A 21,595-nucleotide genomic window follows, 5' to 3' on the forward strand; every position below is an offset into this window, starting at 1 on the left:
CTGAAAACTAAACATATTTTTTGAATGAGTGAATGAATAAATAAATGACTGACAATATAGAGTCAGAATTTTAAGATTGGACTATTTCTCAAGGCCTCAGATAATTTAGGCCCTTAAGATTGAAATTATATCTAAAAATTTTAAGTGAAAGTTTAATTTGGTTTTTGTTTTGATTAAAGTTGCTTCATAAGACTCAGCGGAACCATTTAAAGTTGTCTTTTTCATAGATCATAAGTATTGGATGTCAGCAGTTTCATTTGTTCCTGTCCCAGTAGTGTTGTTGACCATCCAGCCATCCCCCACTTTTCTTTAAGATAGTGTATTGTGCTTTTGTCTCTACTTAGTGGGTACCTATTAGACTGGTTCTTGATCTTAAAATTTTATTTTTAAATTTTATTATCTTTTGTTGCTGGAGTCTTCACATTTTAAGTAGTTTACTCTGATTTGAATTCTTAGGGCTGGTTCCTTTTGTTGGAGGAATCATGGTAGTAACTGCTACCATTATCTCAATGAACATTGTGCTCAAGGAACATTTAGACTGAGTTAGGCACCATGCCAGAGTCTACATTTTTGATGTGTCAAGCCCTAAATGAACCTTGAGAGAACTGTACATTTTTAACAGACTTTTAAGATAAAACATCTTAGGGCTTCCCTAATAGTTCAGTTGGTAAAGAATCCGCCTGCAATGCAGGAAAGGCCAGTTCAGTTCCTGGGTCAGGAAGATCCACTGGAGAAGGGACAGGCTACCCACTCCAGTATTCTTGGGCTTCCCTGGTGGCTCAGCTGGTAAAGAGTCTGCCTGCAATGCGGGAGATCTGGGTTCAATCCCTGGGTTGGGAAGATCCCCTGAAGAAGGGAAAGGCTACCCACTCCAGTATTCTGGCCTAGAGAATTCCATGGACTGTATAGTCAACAGGATCACAGAGAGTCGGACATGACTGAGTGACTTTAAGTTTCACTTTTACATGGAGAACTTTGTAAGGGCCCTGTCTAAGAAGTCCTAAGTTTCACCAAATCCTTAGAGAGTATTATCTCCCCGACCTTTGGCTGCAGGCTCAGATTACAGCTGTGGATATTACCATCGCCATTTTTGCAAAGTGACTTGGTTAATGGGGCAAACAAAGTAATCGATACTTTAAGTGTCATAAGTGTTCCAGTTGATAGATGTTTGTGTTGTATGGTGACCTCTCGCCCACTGACTCTGTATTCCAAGCTCAGTAAATAAGACTTCCACTCACTGTAGGAAAGGAGTAGCAGACTTTCAAGTTACTTGGTTTGAATGAATCTCAGATAGTTTAAATTGGCTTTTATAATCTTTTTTTTTTGGCTTACAGTATTTGTATATGATAACTTTCTCAAAACATTGTTTTAAAATTGTAAGCTTTTAGTGTAAAGAGAAGAAAGACCTTGTTCAAGGTTAGTTGTCTCCTTTTAGTCAGCAGTTATATGTCTTAGGTATATTCAGAAAATATTGTTCACTCCATAAAAGATTTCTATGGCCATACCATTTTGTATGTGTCAGCAAGAATTTTTTCTGATAGCTTTATAAGGACACATGTAAATACTTTGCTTTAGGCAGGAAGCTATCATGGTTGCTAGACACATTCTTTATTTTAATGCATAAATTTGAAAAATGAAGACTAGAAATGTCAGAAAGTACATAGAGAGTATTGAGTTATCAGCCTTCTTGTATAGATGCACTAATTCACTTACCTGAGGGAATGAAATTAAGTAGAACCTCAACCTTAACTGTGTTTCTTGACATTTTTGCATGTAATTTTGTAAGTGTAATATTGCTCTACTGACTCCTTTCGGAGAGGAAGCCTATCATTTCAGTTTTTGTAAAGTGCATCTTTAATGGAGATTCATTTTATCCTCAAGGCTACTGTGATTTCACTATGGATATTATAAAAATGCTAAAGCAAAGTTTATATTTTGTCTGATCCTTTTATAGGGGAGGATGTAGAAATTTATCTCTCTTGTAAGTAATACAGATACTCTCAGTATGGTAAAGTTAATTTAGTAAGCTTTCTTTGAGTGTAGTAACTATGATTCTGGTTGTTTTGATAGTTTTAGTTTTGTTCCTATAAATAATTCTTTTTCCTTCTGCATCTTATTCTAAGACCTAAGACAGGACAGTGTACATATTGATATTATGAGAAAGGCTTCTTCATTCTTACTCTCATAAGAATTTAGTTTTCTATTTCTTACTAAGCAGCAGTAAACATTGACTGAGTGGTCATAGAGAGGAGAATAGAGAAAATGACCTCATAGAGATATTTGAGACTGGGAGATTGAGGACCTTTATGATATTGACATGGTTATTCAACATATAAAGGAAAGTTTGACAGGAACTGGCTGATGATTTCACTCAACAAAAGAGTTTAATTTGTAAATATAAAGCTTTTGGAAAGGTGATGAATAAAACAGAAAAGGTCTCATTATTAGTGAGCTTCCAGGTTGGTGAGCATTACTGAGGTGTATGATACTACAGTTTGATAGTTTTATAATACAAGATGATAACAGTTGTTTTAGGAAAACCCTGTCTGGTGTGTAAGCCTGTAGGAAGGATCTCGGGTGGCGAGGCAACACTTGCCCTGGGAAGTGATGGCTAATGTGAGCCCTGAGGGATAGTGGGAGGCAGCAAGGTGACTGTCCGAGGAGGAGGCACAAGTACATTCATTTTGAATTTCTTATACCAAGCTTAACATCTTCAAAACCAAATTCTTCATTCTTGTCTCTAAAAATGTCATTCCCTCAAATTATAATCCTTTTTTGCCAGCTTTCAAAGCAACAGAACAACATGGTTATCTTAGTTATGGTCCTTCGCTCATTTCCTCTGTTCAGTCAGATGCTAGTTTTTGATTCTGTTTATACATATATATTTTCCTCCTTTTCTTGTGCTGTTTTCTGTTGAGCTCCAGCAGGGCTTGCGTCCGTGCCGGGACGCTGCAGTGCCACACCGCACTGATGCCCAGCACACCGTTCCGTCCACTGTCCGTGCTGCCGCTCGCTGGGTTTTCCAGAGTGCAAGTCTGATTACGTTGCTTTCCTGTGATAAATACTCTAAAAGTTGTCTGTAGTTATTAGGGAAAAGAAGAAACCTTTTTGGTTTATTGTGAACTTCCTTTCCATAGCTTGGCTCTGGTGTATCTCTAGCTCTATCCTCTGCAGTTTGTTCTCAGACCTCGTTCTGTGGCCCTTAGAAGGGATGCTTGTCATTCATGTACACACCGTATGAGTCACGCGGCAAGCTACGCTTCTCAGCTGGTGACTCAAGTTCTTCCAACCTTAGATCAAGCATCATTGCTCCAGGAATGACACACATGCCTCCTGGCCTTTCTCTATTTGCATAGATTTTGGATGGTTAGTTTGTTTTGATTTTGCCACCAGACACTATGCTTACTAAACATAATGATCATATTCTTTTAAACTCTGTACCCCTAGTCCCTGCCACTCTGAGAAACACATAATAGTCATGCTTTTAGATACTTATTGAATAAAGAAGTGGAATGGGACCAGATATCAGGTGGTTCTTAGGTATTAGGTTAATAAGTGTGGTTTTTATAATGAAGCTACTAAAGATTTAAGACAAAGGAGTCATGATATGTGAACTATCTTTTGGATGGAACAGCAGTATTAAAAAAACAAAGTTTGTAGAGAGAAAGACAATATTGGTTTTGAAAATACTGGAATGCTTCCTTACTTTTTCAAAACCTTTCTTAAGTTGGAAATATATTTATAGACTGGTTTGCAGTCTGGAATGCAGTTGTGAATCTGGAGCTGATGATGGGGACTTGGAAGCCACCAGTGTATGGAGATCCTATTCCTAATCTGAAGAGTAACCCTCATTTGACTGTGTTTTAAAGTCTCAAGGCTACATTTGTGAAGTATTTGTATTTTTTAGTGACTACTTTTTTCTTTTTTGAAACGGAGTCAAGTACGTGTTCTTGATCATGAGACAGAGCTCATGTTTATCTCTGCTAGTAGGGGGATTTTCGTGAAGATGATGGCAAGGTGAAACTGTTTGAGTGCAGGATGGTGACTTGTGATAAGTGGCTATATCAACTAGAAGACTCATTGGATTTACCAAATTTTATCACTTGCCTTCCTCCCTCAAAGTGTTGCACTAAGGTCTTTGAAAGATTAATTTATCATTAATTTTCCAAAGATTAATGATAAAGAAGATGGAGTTTATCCTCTTAAACTTTTGATGAAGGTTAGAACATATATTAGGTCCTTAAGTTTCTGATGCTGTTTTACAAAAAAAGGAAATAATTGATGCATTTACAAAATGGAGTTATTTATTAATAAAAAATATTGAAATGAAATTCTTTTAAATCATGTTGATAAACTTGAGACATTTCAAGTATAAGTTTTCACAGGTAGGGGTCAGGGAATTCAGTACAGTGCCTTGCTCTCCATTATTTTACACAAAGTTGCAATGGTATTTTGGGACACTTAAGAAAAATGCCAGTGTTCTGGATAACTGTAAGCCCAGTTTGTTCTGCTGAGAGGAGAAGGTCACAGATTTCATTTCTGGCTTTGTCTGCTCCTTTTCAAATGAATGATTTTGGTGGGACCCTGAGGGACCTAGAGAAAAGCTGTGGGTGACTTAGCAAAAACCTGCCACCACTCCTTTCATAAAAGTTATGTGTCACTAACAGATCATTAGAGTCAAATTTCTATATGCAGAATAGTGCTTTTTATTTTCATCTTTCTCTGTGTCTTGTATGTTTCTTTTTTTTTTTTTTTCAGTTTGAAAAAGAGTTTACCGACCACCAAGAAACTCAGGCTCAATTGCGGAAAAAAGAGGCAGAGATTAATGAGCTTCAAGCAGAGTTACAAGCTTTTAAATCACAGGTAAAATACTATCTACCTGGAGTGAATTTGGGTATTGAAAACTCACAGGGTAACAAAGGTTGTGTCATGCCCTCACAGCATCAAAATGTTGAAACTTTAATTTTACTTGTATGTTTTCATATTTTTGTTTATATATATTTCTATTCTGTGTTTAAATTTTAAAAATTATTTTGCCTCCTTTTTTTTTAATTTGCTTTTTTTAAAATGTCTGGTATCTTCCTTGTGTTGCATTTCGGTTTTGTTCCTGATGTCATGTGTTTGCTAGGTAATTAAGCACTAAGGGTAAGAAAGTCTGTTATTATTAGATTTGTCATTCATCACTGATCTTTATCCTACTACAGAAAATTATTGCTCAAGCTATTTATTTTTCAAAACCTTCAGCCTATGGGTACTTGCAGTGAAAGATAACCTCTAGCTGAATGAGAACATTTTCTGATAATTTTTCAATTTCCAAAAGTAAACAGATTTAAAACATGACAAAAAAGGGAGCAATTCTGGATTATGAAGTAGATAGCTCATATATACTCTCTGCACACAAAACAGGTAGCAAGAAATACATTATCTACATGTTTTACATGGATGAAAGTAAGGAAGTAGAATATCCATAGCTAAATTCCTTCATGTAGATTTACATGCAAGATGATGAGCAATAAGTATAGTTTTGCTATCTTCCTTTCATCCTAATTTATGGTTATGTCAAAATAATGTTAGGCATACTTTTTCCTATGTTATTTGCAATTTTGTTCTCTTTTTTACTTAGTGTATAGTTTTGTTGCAGAGTCTATCTGAAGATATTGTAGGAATTATCTGTTAGTGTTTAATTTTGGGGGAAAAAAATAGAATCTATCTACAAGAAAATTCTCAATGATCATCTTTCTCTAGTGCTGCAAGAGAAGGTACCACAATTTGTTGAACGTTTTCATCTTTCTTATGTGGTTCCCTCTCCCTCATATTAAAGAAACATTCGGCTGTGTTTTCTATATTTCAGATTGAGCTTTAGACACTGAAATATTCATGACAATTTTTTCCTGGTCCAGGCTAGTATAAATTTAGACTTTCCTTTCTTTTAATTTTTCCCAATTGAAGCATTTCTTGTAAATCTATGTTAGAAAATTTTAGTTTATAGAAAACATATTTACTGTGTTTGAATATGTTATTGCTGCATATGATTTTATATAAAGCGGGAATATATTTACATTTTGAAACAGATTAAATCAAGCAGTCTCCTCTGTTGTTTTAGATTGTGTACAGTGATCACCTCTGTTTATGTACAGTGATCACCTCTGTTTATGTCTGTCAGAAGAGAGCCTGTCATTAGAGACTCGACGTTGACCACATACTCAGTTTTGAAGAACAACTGACAAATCCTTTCTTTGGATTAGTTTGTATTTCTCATGAAATGTATGCATTTGCCTTAATATACTTCTCTTTCATCAAAGCCATGCTGATTATAAAGGTTATGAATAAAATGTGTTCTGTTATCCATGATTTCATTCCTTGTGTCACTTAACAGCCAAGCGCTCTTAGACGCTGAGGACAGACTGGGGGGCAAGGTGCTCATGGTGTCTGGCCTCATCAGTGACATTCTCAAGTCACTCACACTCATCAAAGTCTAGAGCAGAAATTCAACTATACCTTTGTTTTAAGACATTAGTTAACTATACATGTCTATTGAATGTGAGTACAATGTACACATATCCCTAAGGTTCAAAGGGCTGTGGTATCCACTATCACAGCAACCCAGCACTAAAGTGATTCTTCTTTATACTTAATAGTTTTGATAAGGCATGTTTTTTGATTGTGGTCTCAATTTCTCTTAAATACCTTTTCTTTGTGCTGATTTTGGATGTTGATTTCAAGCCTTTGTACGTAATCTATTTTCCGTAATTTTAGCATAAAACTTTAAAATGATTTATTAATAGTTATATAGCTATATGCCTTAGAGTTGAAGTTGGTTTCAGGAAATCATCATCACAGAAATTATTTATCAACTCCTATCACCTTTATGGTAGTAAAAATGCATCTACTTTTATTAAGCAACAGAAGCATAAGGATAGAAGTGCCTAGTAACCAGGTCGTGTTTTGCTTTTCCAGGTCTTACTAAGAATCTTAGTTAATTTTTCCTGAAGGGTACAGGCGTGGTGTGGCAATATTATTTCCCTCTCTTTTTCTGGATCTTATTTATTTATTTATGTATTTATTTACTAACTTAAATGCTGGTGTCCCGCAGAATTCTGTATATAAACCTTTCCTCACGCTCGGTCCTCTGGGTGAACTTACTGCACAAATGGCTTCTTCAGCTGTCCTACTGAGACGGCTGACTTGCAGATCTTTTAGACCCGGGTCACTATTTGCCTCTTGGACATCTCCACCCAGATGACCATAGCTACCTTAAAATGGGGAGTAATATTTCTGACCATTACATTTTTATGAAAACAAAAGCTATAATAATGCTCTTAAATTGGGAAAAATATTTGTTGAAATTTTGTTTGTAGGTTAAACCACATGGCATTACTGAAATTCAATTGTTTTTGGTTTAAAACAGTATTTTTGAGAAGCGTATACTTGAACCTGCTTTGTAGAGAGCTCTTTGTCATGGTTCTTACTGTTTTCCCCCTGTAGTTTGGTGCCTTGCCACCCGGTACCTGTTTGCCTCCTTCAGATGGAGACGGAACCGGCCCACCAGCCCCGCCGCCGCCGCCGCCGCCGCCGCCGCCGCCCTTACCGCTTGGCTGGGGGCCTGTGCCCCCACCCCCTCCGCTGGGGCTTCTCAGCGGACAGACCGCACCCCTTCCACCGACCCTGCCTTTTGGGTTAAAACCAAAGAAAGAATTTAAACTGGAAACCAGCATGAGAAGATTAAATTGGTTAAAGGTAAAACAGAAACAAGTAGAGAAATAATACTGTTTCTTAGATTAAAGCTTAAATTTGTATTTACTTGTATATAATTCCCAATGGGAACCTTGTTCAAAATGGCATTAAATAGGAATTCTTATAAGAAAAGTGTTGAGTTAAAGCCCTTTACTATTGACTAAAGCTTTCTAGTTTATAAATTGGGTAGGAGTCTATGATAATTGTGCTGGGATTTGGTTTATAGTCAAATGCATACATAACATTTAAATTAAATATATACATAACAATTTAATATTATCATGATTATACCATGTATTTTGAACTGTTTTAAAAAGTACAGAAAAGTTAGTATTCTTAGGAATTTTTTTATGTTGGTAGCTATTGCAAAAATTATTGCTGTCAGAGGTGGATATTTAGTTGAGACACAGGAATTCTGAATCCTGCAGAAAGATGGTTTCACTGTCACATAAACCTGAGCATTGCTAAAGATTAGGAGAAGTATAACTGAGAAAGAACAAACTTCATTGCATTCAGCTTCAATTCCCAGCTATTTGAGAGTGGAACCTTTTTTTTTTTTCCTTTTCCCTAATAACACCTTAACTTTCTGCAGAACTTGTTTTTCACTGAACACACTTTGGAAAAAATCTTATGGCGATGACTCCGTCAATATCTGCTGGCAGCTATGGGGTGCTGGGTGTGTAGATGGAGACTGGGTGGGGGACAGATGACACACTCAACCTTTTGTGAATCTGTCTGCTCTCTGACTGCAGATCAGACCTCAGGAAATGACTGAAGACTGTTTCTGGGTAAAAGCAAATGAAAATAAGTATGAGAGTGTGGATTTGCTTTGTAAACTTGAGACTACGTTTTGTTGCCAGCCAAAAGGTGAGTTTAATATCTCGGATATTTGTTACTTTTGGCGTTTTAATGTCACAGCTCTTTAGATGCTTTCAGTAGTGTTATTTGTATCCTATAAGAGATGTTTTTACATTACTAATGGATAAATGAAGCTAGTTTTTTTTATGTAGAGTATCAACTGAGCAATTTTAAAAATGCAAATGATTAACTTAATACCAGAGTTAAAAAAATTTCTACATGATACCTTCTTTGAAGATATTCTAAGTTAGACTTTCATAAGGGAGGATATTTTCAGAGAAAATTTTGATATGAAAATTCCCTCTAGTCAATGAGAACTGGAAAAACAAAGTCAAAATGTGAGTCTTCCTCTAGTCCTAATTTTCCCACTCTTTAATGTTGCAGTGACTACCATGTAATTAATTAGTATGACTCACATGGAATAGAAATGATCAGATTTATAGATTATCTTGAAAGGTAGCTTGATATAGAGTCTGTTAGTAGATTATATCATCTTTTCATTATGAACAATGAAATTCATTTTCAAGAGCTACCCACAGATAGCTGTTACCTATGCACTGTGAATTTTCTCTTTTTAACAATTATATTTAGGAATTACTCTTGTCTGAAATTTGATTTTGTCATGGGCCTCCCACTTATGTTTTAGGGTTGATACTCACACTGTTTAGTTCATTTTTGAGTAACACATTTTATATTTGTAGTATAAACCACTTATATCAGGCATTATCTTTTAATTTTCAGAAAGGAACCTTTTAGCAGACTTATGCCACTTATATCCCTGGGCTCATCTAAGAGATAGGTGATGGGGAGAGATTACATTGGACAGAGCTGGGAATGCTTGGTCTAGACCGAAGAGCTGACTTCTTGAGTGCCTGCTGCATGCTAGGTACCATGCCAGATGCTTTATGTACCTGATTTAACTTGATCATCACAGCAACCAAGGGATGCTGGCAGATACCAAAAATATCATTTGCATACCTTTGAAATGCTTTCTAAAATATAACTTAGAAACTCTTTCTAAAATATAATGTAAGTTAGAAACTCTTAACAGGTAATTGTAAATTAGATTTCTAGAATTTGTTTTAAATCCAAAGCCTTCATCAGATATCTTGGAACACCATTTTTCGTGACTAAAATGGTAAAAATAATATATTTTGTTCTTTGAAAACCAGGGGAATTTCTAACCCTAGTAAAACTTGTGAAGTAAGCAGATCTTAATTTTACCTTTTGATTATGGAGAATCAAAATTTTCTTTGAAAAAGATTAGTGTACTCTTCAGGCAATCAAGGAAAATATATGGCAGTTAAAATGTGTATTTGCATTTAAAGCACTTGAGAATTTCAGATTTCATAATCTGGAATTGATTAGTTTTCCCTTTGCTTTTCTTGTAGGTGGAAAGGGTGATATCTAAAAGCTGTTTAAGTAGTACTGCCATCAGCTACTCTTTTTTTCCTCTCTGTACTCTGATTACTTTCTTAATTAATGAGGCTCAAAAGGGAAACTTGTTAGCATGCCTTCAATTTAGCTGTAGTGTTAGCCTTAAATGAAATAATTGGACCTTTAAAAAATTCTTAAGTCATCTAACTTTAGTCTTATGATTTAAGGTTGAAAAAAATAGACATTAGCGCAATCTAATACCAGTTGTAAAGGGTAAGGTGAGGAAATGATGATCCTTTTCTGAATATTCCATATTTCAGTATCTCTCTGACTCTGCGTGTATCCCCAGTGCCCCGAATCTCTCTTTGGTTTGACTTAGAGACTGGCAGAGGCCTACGACATCTTTTCTCTCAACTCAAATGCAGCTTCCTCTTTTCTGTGACACTATATAATATCTCCAGGATCGTTGGAAAGATGAGGAAGCCCATGGTCATAACGCTGGGCAATACCAACATCTTACAATGCCAACAGGAGGCAAGCTATGAGGGCAACTGATTTTTTGGTCGGGATTTTAAAGAATAATTCCTAGAAAGCATTAGTTGAGGAGCCTTAAGTGTGCTTTTTGGTCTGATTAGTATTTTATTAGAAAAGGTCATTCGTTACTGCTTTCAGAAGGACAGGACTTTCTGTAGATATCTTATAGGAAAGATCAGAAAGGAATGCAAGACAAAGGTGCCTGGAAAACTTAGACAAGACACAGGGGTGTTGGATACTTTGCTCCTTGTTCCTTTATTCATGGCCTGGCTGCTACTTTTGCCTATTTCCCATGATGCTGAAGTTTTCTTTGAATCAGTTTTGTCATTTCTGCAGAATTCAAAATGGAAATACAGTTGCTCTCCCCTCTCTAGCAGGCAGGGGGCGATAGAGGCACGGACAGGGGTTGATTGTCCTCGTTGGCTTGCATCACAGCTTGGTAGAAGAACAAAGTATTCAGATTACTGAAAAATTACCGATTTTTAGAGAAAAGGTGTACTTTTTTTTTTTTTTTAATTGTAGTACCTCCTTGGACTAAGAACCAGGGCTCTTTCTCTGATTACAAAGGTGAATGTCCTGTTCCAGGCATTTTAAATGGTAGACACCAATCTTTGTGCATTTGAAATTGGCAGAAAGGAAAAAGAAAAACAAAACAAAACAAAAACACAACTGAAGCCAGTAATTTTAAAAGAATCTTGGAATTTTCTCTCATGTTATTTATTTTTTTGTTACCAAGAATGGTTCTTTGTCTTATAATGTTTTAGGTTTATGAGGCATTTAGGTTAAGATAATTGGGTTTCAGAGGTCTCATACCCAGAAAAGGAAGAGGAACTAATCATTCCTATTGAGCACCTGTGGTATACTAGCCCTGAACTGGGTCTTCTTCGTGTGACCTTGTTTAATCTTTACTGCATCTCTTCTGAGGCTTTTCTCTTGGTCTGCTGATTGAAACAGTTTTAACTCCACACAGTACCACCCTGCCCCACCAACTCACAGATGGAGCAAGATGTTCTTGGTGAGGGAGTTGAGCATTTCCTCTTAACTCATGTTGCTCTTTATTATTTTACTTCTCTTTTTTTTCCAGTTAGATTTTACTTATTTTGCTTTTTAAACTAATCTCCTTCCTATAACTTTTATAACATTGCTTCAATGGGAACGTGTCTTGTGTCATATCATAAGGAGTACGGAAACTCCTCTCTAAGTCATCTCCTATGAAGTCAACATTTTTTTCTGATTCAGTTATATCATTTTCTTTTTTATACTCTATTTCCCTAGTAAGTATCTCACTTTAGTTTCCTTGCTTCTCTCCATCCTAAACTTTTGAGATGAGTCTTAGTTTTCCATAGTTTAGATTCTTTTGAAAATAACATGTTGGATTTTTCCTAATCATAATTTTTTTTCTCATCTGCCTCACTAATTTCTCCTGCTTTTTCTGTATCCTATTTGTCTACAGTTGCTCACGTCAGGTATTTACAGGGGACACGTTGTATGTAAAGACTTGCGCTTGGCACTGGGGACACTGTGGTGAGGATGTGGACATGGCCCTAGACTCACGTTGCCTTGTGGCTGCGGTGATGTGCAGTCAAGTTCGCAGGTGAAGTCTTAAGACCAGGAGTGAGATAACCAGTGCTGATCTTGACTGTGGAAAAGACTGCCATGTTCCACTGTTTCAGGCTTCTCTTACGGCTTAGCAAGGTTATAAAAGAGCATTGTTTATAGATCTCTCAGAAATTTAATCACAATATTCATACACTGAACATTTGGTATCATCAAAATAATGCTAATGACCTGTGTATTTTTTACCAGATTGGAAGCATCTGTTGGTTAATTTTTACAGGCTGTTGGAAAATGGATTAACGTACACTAACAGGTTATTGGTGTTGGATTTATCAAGTAAAATTAATATTAATTACTTTCATTATTCACAAACTGTTAACTTAATAGGGATTAAAGGGCTTTCTGAAAGTATATGAATAGTCTAAATCGCTTAGACTGATTTATTATGAAAATGTGATTCCACAATTGTTAGCTTTCTGAAGTAATCACATTTTATAACAGGTGTGTCATATTTGCCAGATAAGAGTCAATAAACTGGTTTATAAATAATTTCTCAACTGAACAGTTATGGCATATGGAAACAGTTAATGGATTATGTACTTAAAAACAAATCAAGCTTAGATTTCTGACATCATAGTTCAGTGGACAAAGTATTGAGGTAGAGAGTGATAAACCATGGATTATCCCAGTGACTTGGCTGTGTTCAGGATGTGTCTTTGTGTTTGAAACACAATTTATTACTCTGTAGAAACCAAAGTGTATACAAATCCTGAACTACCTCCGGAGCCTACATTAAGATTAACAATATAATTTGTAACAGAGAAATGTGGTCCTTGAGGGCATGTTAATATAGAAATGATGCCAAAATGAACGTAATATATCTGCAACATCTTGAAGATTTCTGAGAAGGCATTTGACAAACACTAATATAGGAAGTTTGTGGAGAAGTAAATATTTTTCTAGAGATCTATTTTGGTTTTTGTCTGTGGCTGAATCTGAAAAAACCTTTTAAGGAAATTATGAGGTAGGTCAGGAATGTCATGCCTGTTTTGCCATTAGGGAGTATCTCATTGTTACCAATTGTATTCTCTGTTGTATTGCAAAAGAAACCAGAATTTATTCTGAAAACTTTAGTGAGGTAAAACCCAGAGAGAGAGGGTAAAGAAAGCAGTTGTTTAGGTTAGAGCCACAGGCAACTTTCAAGTCCACAGAATGTGTCAGTCACATGCGTAGTTACCCAGCATACCTTTGGCATGTTGTGATAGAAGCTTTGAAGTCCCTGCAGGGAGACATGTTTCTTAAATACTGTGGTGATGCTGTAGACAAGGGGAGGAGGCTTGAATTTGCTTGTATATTACTGGGGAGTGTGTGCCCATAAACGTGGCTTTTTCCCCTTTCCTTTTTTCTCTTTTTTGTTTCTCCTTCCATCAGAGAAAGGGATGGTATCAGGGCATTGGGTTCAAGTAGAGGCACTTGACTAGTACTAGATTGGGCAATGCCGTCTCCTGTTAACAAGTAGTTAATCTTGGTATTTTATTTCTGGCGGCAGTTTCCTGTGGGGCGCCTGTAGCTATCAGACCTTAACAACACTGTAAATGTGTCACGTGCTGTCGTCATCAGCTAGTACTTTTTCCCTTAGGGTCTCTCTTCCACTTCCTGCATCTTCCGCTGCCTTCCTCGTTTACACTGGCGTCTCTTGTTACCCTGTTACCCTCTGATTGCTCAGTGCACACTGTGCAGTTGCCTTGTCTGCAGTATGTTCTATCACTCAGGATTCCCACCTAATTAGCGCACAGTAGTATTCTCCAGAAAATAAAAAGGAGGCTCTTCATTGTGAGTGTGTTATTTTAATCTAAAGCAATATTTTATAAATCTGGCCATTCACCACTTCCCCTCTTCTCTGCTCCCTCCTGCCCCTCCCCACCCCTGGGCCCACCTCCAAACACACCACTTGCCAGGCTTCGAAGACCGAGAATCACGTGGAGTTAGCCTTGTACTGGATCCATCTCTGGAGCACAGGCAGGGAGTCGGCTCATGGTAGGAGAGTCATAGGAGATGGGTGCTCCTTGCTGGATTCCAAGCTATAGGAATTTGATAAGAAACAGTGTAGTAAGTTTGTAAGAGGGAAAAAAAAAACATCTCATGGAGATAACTTTATTATAATTGTATAACTTTGAATTTCCTAAGTTAGATTTGGATTATATAGTCATGTGTTTAGTTAAGCTGGGTGTTCCCCCCGCCCCCCTTCAAGGTTAGGTCATTTGGGCATATACTTTCAAACTTTGAACATATTCTATGTATAGAATAAGCTTTCATGAATGTCATGGCATTTGAGAAGAATGCCAGTTTAGAGACCTTTGTTTATCACAGTTCTGACTTGTCCAAGTGCGTGTCTGTGCCTTAAAAGAATGGATATTTCCAAGTTAGACATGCTGTATCCCAGGAGTTCTTAACTTGGAGTCTATGAACTTTGATAAGAATAATAAAAGTAAAATCATTACTTTCACTAACCTCTAATCAATATTTAGTTTTTCCTTCAGTTATAAATATGAACAATAAACAGAGCAGTAGCTATTCCATTTCTATCTGTAAGGTTCATGTGTACTTTGCATCCTGCGTGGGTGCATTCATTCAGTCACGTCCGACTCTGTGACCCCACGGGTTGTAGCCCACGAGACTCCTCTGTCCGTGGGATCCTCCTGAGAAGAATACTGCAGTGGGTAGCTATTTCCTCCTCCAGGGCATATTCCTAATCCAAATATCGAACCTCTGTGTCCTGCACTTCCTGCATTGTAGGCAGATTCCTTACTGCCAAGCCATCAGGGCAAGCCTGTGTACTTTCATACCACGTGATAATTGTTTCAGGTACATTGAAGTATCATTGAAACTCATTGCTACTTTAATATTAGCATATAAATTTTTAGACTTTCAGCTAGACTTTGTTACTTAAGACATGAATAAAAAAACTTACTCAGTTGGGTCCTCCTGGAAGCAGATGCTGAGATTTTGAAGTGCCGGGGGGATTTTTCAGAGTTAAGCAGGTGGTAATGGGTATGAAGGGTAAAAGATGGTGAGAGCAGGACTGGGCAGAAGAACCGGGATTGTCCCGCACCTCTGAGAGGTTCTCAGCCCTGGAGCCCAGGATGCGTGTGGGAGGGGTCCCAGGCTGGAGTCTGCTGGCTGGCCTGAGCACTCCTGCCACACCCGGGCCTTGGCCGGGGCTCCGGCTACAGAGGGGCCTGGGGGGCTCGTGGCTCATAGCCTGTCGGCTCACGGTGCTCTTTCTGTAGCCGACTGGAAGGTTCTTTTCTGAAGGGAGGTCTGAGCGTCCCATCTCCATGGTTGTCAGATGTGTATGTGACTGGTCCACAAGCTGTCGTTCAAATGGTGTGTTTTAATAACTGCATTTGAGAACAGTTTAGTCCCTTTGAACTGGTGTGTACTTTCTATGCATTTAAAATCAGAGGCGGGGTCTACCTCTACGGCCGCAGGATGGGTCTGTGCCCACAGACGCTGCGGGCCCTGCTGCGCAGGTGAGACTGGGGTCAGGGGCCTGCCTGCACCCGCCGCCTGCTCACAGGCACGTGGCTTTTGGGTTTGCTTGTTTCGTAATTGAAGGGCCCAGTGTGTTGTATGTGGTGAGATGTTTCATCCAACTTAGAATAGTTTTTATGATGGTCCCAACATCTGGACATCCATTTATTAAATGCATTTGTTAATAAAAACATATATCAAATGTGCAACAAATATAAAACCTACTCCCTAATTAGACAATAAGAAAGCAACAATATTAATAATGTGTCCTTTTTAAAAGTAATGTTTACTTCATTTATGTCATTTTATTTGTTCCCCAAAGCAATCCTGTGAAGCAACCCAGGCAAATGTTCTATACATTTTATCTTTAAGAAAAAGTTGTGCTCTTCAAGTGAAGTTCAGCTAAAAGGAGATGCCACTCTGAATGGAATACAGATCTGAGTGTAAAGTCATTGCTCCTTCTTCTATGCCATGCTGCTTCTCTGATTAAAAGAAATCCTATTATGTTTTATTTAAAGTGCTCTTCTTTGATTTAAAATAATTTTCCTCTCATCTCCTGCCACCTTACCACTGCCCCACAGCAGTTCATCCTCATCCCACGATTTATATTAAAGGCTTTAAAAACCTGCCGTTTTTTATTAAGACCATCTTTCATCATTCGGTACCTCTTTTCACTTCTGTAAGTATTTGAGCTGTAAATACTAACATCACGCTGTGGAATGTGTGGAAGAGGTGAGAGACTGGAGTTCAGCTACAAGTGTGTGACCCCAGCCGTTACCGCTGTAGGTCTTTCCTCTCTGAAATATACGAGATCAGATCCAGTTCATAAAGTTATTGTGAGGATTATATAATGCATATTTTAGGGCATTTGCAATGCCCAGGTCATTGTAGTTGCTATATAATGTAGAAATATTAGCTGAACTTACATTTTGAGAATGCAGGCTCACCTTCACTTGCAGTGTTTTGTGTATCACCTCTGAATCTTCCACAATAGTAACAAGTTAGGCGACGTCCCTCCACCTTGACCTCACTTTCTAAACTGCTCTGTTAACGGACCTCTGGTAACAGTCACTTATGAAGACTTCTAGAATACCGGTCTGTATATCTTGTTTTTTCATTTTTGTGTACATCTTCACTGTCAAATACTTTATAAGATTCTGTGGAGAAGGATCTGTTGAATCAATGTAAAGACCTTTATTTCCCTATTTTAAAAAAGTTTTTGTTTGTTTTTTTTTCTTTCAGTTTTTGAGTGATTAATGGAGCTGGTGCCCAACAATGTATAATTTTAATAACTGAAAAATTTAACTTTGGTTTTCTTGGTGTGATTCTGTTTTAGATTATTGAGCTGATGAGAATGATCTTGGAAAGCTCATTCAGTTCTTTATAAAACCTTACTGGATCTTGTTAATAATTCATTATGCTTGATGGATATGTATAGTTTTCAATCTAACGAGGGTGATATGGATGGCTTAATGTCTTTGTGGAACTGGGATGCATTGAGGTCCCAATCCCCAACCTTGTTGGCACCAGGGACCAATTTTGTGGAAAACAGTTTTTCTGTGGACCAGGGGCCGGGGAGATGGTTTCGGGATGATCCAAGCGCATTAGATTTATTGTGCACTATATTTCTGATCTAATGCTACCACTGATCTGACAGGAGGTACTTATCTACAGCCCGGAGGTTGGCGACCCCTCTTTAAGGCAAAAGGAGCCTTTGCTGCTGCTGCTGCTGCTAAGTCGCTTCAGTCGTGTCTGACTCTGCGCGACCCCACAGACGGCAGCCCCCCAGTCTCCCCCGTCCCTGGGATTCTCCAGGCAAGAACACTGGAGTGGGCTGCCATTTCCTTCTCCAATGCAGGAAAGTGAAAAGTGAGAGCAAAGTCGCTCAGTTGTGTCCGACTCTTAGCGACCCCAGGGACTGCAGCCCACCAGGCTCCCCCGTCCCTGGGATTCTCCAGGCAAGAGCACTGGAGTGGGGTGCCATTGCCTTCTCCAAAAGGAGCCTTTGGTTGATAGGCCAATCAGAGTGCCAAGTAGAGCTTATGGCCTAAATCCCTGCAGAGTTTGCAGGAAAGATGAGAACTGTTTATTTTTTTAGTTTCATAGAGCACTAGCAGAAGGTTCAGAGGAGTGATAATTTCTCAAGAACAAGCTCCTCCTCTTTTTCTTCTCCAGTTCTGTGATGTAAGCTAAAGAAATTATTTAGGTCAACTGTATAACACTATCTTCTATATGTATCATTTAGCCTAACTCTTATTTCCTAAACAGGTGACAAATTGAAGAAATACATAAAGCAATGTCTTTAGAACGTAATTGAAAATGGGTATTGTATTTCTTCTTCTACAGTAGCCTGTCTAGTAATAATAGGGGAGGCAAAACTCTGAAAAGTGTGTATCTCAGAATGATTTACAGCCTGGAAACGTGAGATTGGCAGATGAACTTGGAAATTTACATGCTGCATTAGTGTATGTAAATTAGTCTTTTCTGATGAATCCAGAAACGAAAGTTTGCCTGCAGGAAACAGTACTCAGTTAAAAGTGATTTAAAAAAGAAGCCTATGGGAGAAGGCAAGGGTGGAATGATCTGAGAGAATAGCATTGAAATATATATATTATCAAGTGTGAAACAGATCACCAGTCCAGGTTGGATGCATGAGACAAGTGCTCAGGGCTGGTACATTGGGAAGAGTCAGAGGGATGGGATGGGGAGGGAGGTGGGAGGGGGGATCGGGATGGGGAACACATGTAGATCCATGGCTGATTCATGTCAATGTATGGCAAAAACCACTACAATATTGTAAAGTAATTAGCCTCCAAGTAATAAAAATAAATGAAAAAAAAAATAAAAAAAGAAGCCTGGTGGTTTGTAGTCCCAGGGTTGGTAAATTCAGTATCCAGTGACACTGTCAATATTCTAGATTAATTTCTCCGCTGTTTCCTGTCTTTCACCCCAGTTTCAGCATAGCCTAGCTGGCAAAGGGGGAGGGAATCATTATGCTCATGCTCACAGATGGGGCTTTGTATTAGCTTTTTATTGCTGCTCTAACAAATTTCTCCAAATTTAGTAGGCTAAATCATGTAAATTTACTATCTTACAGTTCTATAGGTTAGAGTCCTGTGTGGGTCTCATTGGGCTAAAATCGAGGGCTGCATTCTGGAGGCTGTCAGGGAGACCCTGTCCCCTGCCCTTTCCAGCTTCTAGAGGCTTCCCACATTCCTCAGTTTGTGGGCTCCTCTAAGCCAGTAGCAGTGAGCTGAGCCTCCCTCACCTGATATCCTTGAGTACATATTTCTCAGACTCTGACCTAAATCAGGAAAGTTTCTTTAAAGACCTGTGATTAAATTGGGCCCATCTGGATAGTCAGGGAGACTCTCCTCATCTTAAGGTCTTTAACCTTAACCACATCCTCAAAGTTCTCTTTTCTTTGTAGCTGATGTATAAAACAGGCTCCAAGAATTAGGATTTGGAAATCTTTGACAGGGGAGAACAGGGCTTAGGTTAACTGAGTGCCATAAAATTACAACATTTCACAAGATACTTGACCCTGTTGATTCTGCTCATTTAAATTATATGTCTCCTTTTAGCCCTGCATTCCCTTAATAGAAATGCTATTTTTGGGTCTGGGGGCATTTTGGCTTATTGTTTAAATCATTTGTTCTGTTCACTAAATATTTATTGAGCTGTGGATCTTTACTAACACCAACATGTTTTTGTTACCATAGCTAAGTGCCTTTCCGAAGCCTTAGGCAAAATCCTCATATCATGTCTAAGAGCCAGGCATTATTTTTCCTCTTCTTTATTTAGTTAACGTGCAACAGGTATCATAGCCTATGGTATATTTTCCAGTTTGTAATGTATACAATTAATTTCATTTTTTTCTAAGATATTAATAAATTCTGCATATATGTATATATTTACTTACTTTTTTCCAAAGTCAGAAATACGTTTCAGAAAGCTGCGGTAAAGAACCACTGGTATCTACAAGCAAACTGGTTCTTGACTTTCAGTTGTTATCATTTAATTATTATTATTTAACTATTTTCTAATTTAGAAAAAGAAATGTGTTATATTGTTTAACTTATAAACTTTTGTTGGGATATGACTATTTCTGTATTGCCTTGTTGAAAAACTTAATTCTCTCACCTTCAAGTTTAGTTATATTTTAAAGTACAGTTTGTTTTATGACATTTCACAGCATATTTTTATCTGAAGAATATTTATATAATGCTCAAACCTAATATGCATCTACAAATGGATATGAACATATAAATAATTATAATTGCATATTTCACTGGATAATTTAAAATACAATATATAAAAAAAGTTTATTTTAATTGGGAACATTTCATCACTGAGGGAAATCACATTTATCAAAAGAGCTAATACAGCTACATTTCACACAGAATAAGCAATTTCTGTTAATTTAATTGTTGTCTCTTAGTTACTTGCCAGTGTCCTCTTCTGTTGTCATATTGCCTTAGACTCCTTCCTCCTGAAGTAGAGCTCTCATCCCTTCTTTAATCTTCTTTTCTTCTTCAGTTAGAGAGCCAGTTATTTTTCAGGGTTTCACAGGCCTCAGTGGGAGAGTTTGACTCCCTTGGTCCTGTTACTGTAAGAGTCAATCCAGAAGAGCTGAAATAGCCAGTGGGATCATTGTGTTTATTTTTGAATAAGGGACATTTGTTTTTAGAGCTTTTGTGTTTTTCTATTTAAAGATTATTCATTTTTTGAATACTTTTTAATTTTCCTGAGTTTTATATAGCTTCATTTAAAATCTTATCTAGCTATATAAAAGTGAATGTGAACTTTCAAAATTGACCACTCATTTGTATTTCCATTAAAGTTAGGCAGATTTAGCAGTGTGTTCAATACCAGTAGGAAAGAAAACAGCGGTTTGTGTCAGCTTCAGTGTGGTAACAGTACTATTGTAATAGATTTACCGCATGTGCATGTATATATATATATACACATGTGTATATTTCTGAAAGTATATTGTTCCATAGACTAGGCAGTCCGAAAATGACTAATCAGTGGATTACTGTTTTTGTTTTTTTGAACCATTTTTTTCCCTCAGCTAGATTGTTGAGTGCAGAATAGGCAATGGATGTGATGATCCCAAGCCCACTTTTGTACCTCTGAGGTGTGCTTTATCAAAAGAGCTGTTTTCGTGAATGTGTTCATGATGAATAGGCATAACCTACAACCTCAATAAATCACAATTTCTCATTATTCTTCATTATACTAGGATTGTAAGAAGGCCACACAGCTGGTAGAATCAAAAAGGAGAGAGAGAAAGGAGCTGACTTACACAGGAAAGGAGAAATAGGTGCTCGCTCGGCTCCTAAGCGGGCCCAGCCCTCACATCGTAAGAGTCAGGTCTTTGTCTGTTCGTGTGAGAGGCTTAGGCCCTGAGCAGTTAAAAATCTTAAGTCTCCAGGTTGCATCATTAGAAAGGTGTTGAAAGTCAAGGGTTCATTTCTTCTTGACTTCATGCCTGGAGCTTGCGCCTCTCTCTCCTGCTGAGACTCTGGAGGAAAGGCAGGAGAGGAAGGCGAGGGAGCTCCCGGGGGCCTGGCTGGCGGTGCCTGCACGCGGGCGTGGCAGTGACAGGAGGCCTGCTCCCTGAGCGTGGTACGGCAGAAGGGCACCCTCTGATTCAGTCCTATCAGCCTTAGAAGCCGTAGTGGCCCTTGTCATTCATTAGTCACTTTCTTGCAGCTTTTTTTTCATATTGTTTTCTCATAGTCTTTCTATTCTCAAGACAGTAATGTAAACTATCTTCAGATTTATCGTCTCTAGAGATACCACATAATCATCTCCCATGTGTGTACACATTCTAGGGGATTCAAAGACAATGGCCTTCCCTGTCTCGCATTTGTAGCCTTCTGCATTCAGGTTCAAACTGTATTTCTAGCTGTATACTTCTCGCTGTTTTTCTGCTCTGCACACCATATCCAGTACATTTGATCTACTTTTCCATTAAACTCGGCTGTGCGTTTCA

The 21,595-nt window shown here is 37.9% G+C and overlaps 1 protein-coding gene across 3 annotated transcripts in view; it reads left to right on the forward strand.

Annotated features, from left to right (window-relative positions):
* Positions 1 to 21,595, forward strand: part of DIAPH3 (diaphanous related formin 3) — a 535,934-nt gene that overhangs the window by 197,346 nt on the left and 316,993 nt on the right. For all 3 annotated transcript variants that reach the window (XM_061133813.1, XM_061133815.1, XM_061133814.1), the window contains 3 exons: positions 4,759 to 4,863; positions 7,486 to 7,737; positions 8,487 to 8,601. In XM_061133813.1, the coding sequence (XP_060989796.1) occupies positions 4,759 to 4,863; positions 7,486 to 7,737; positions 8,487 to 8,601 (472 nt within the window). The remainder of the gene's footprint in view (positions 1 to 4,758; positions 4,864 to 7,485; positions 7,738 to 8,486; positions 8,602 to 21,595) is intronic.

This window comes from Dama dama, chromosome 30 (genome assembly GCF_033118175.1).
Source record: "Dama dama isolate Ldn47 chromosome 30, ASM3311817v1, whole genome shotgun sequence".
NCBI classification, from domain to species: Eukaryota; Metazoa; Chordata; class Mammalia; order Artiodactyla; family Cervidae; genus Dama; species Dama dama.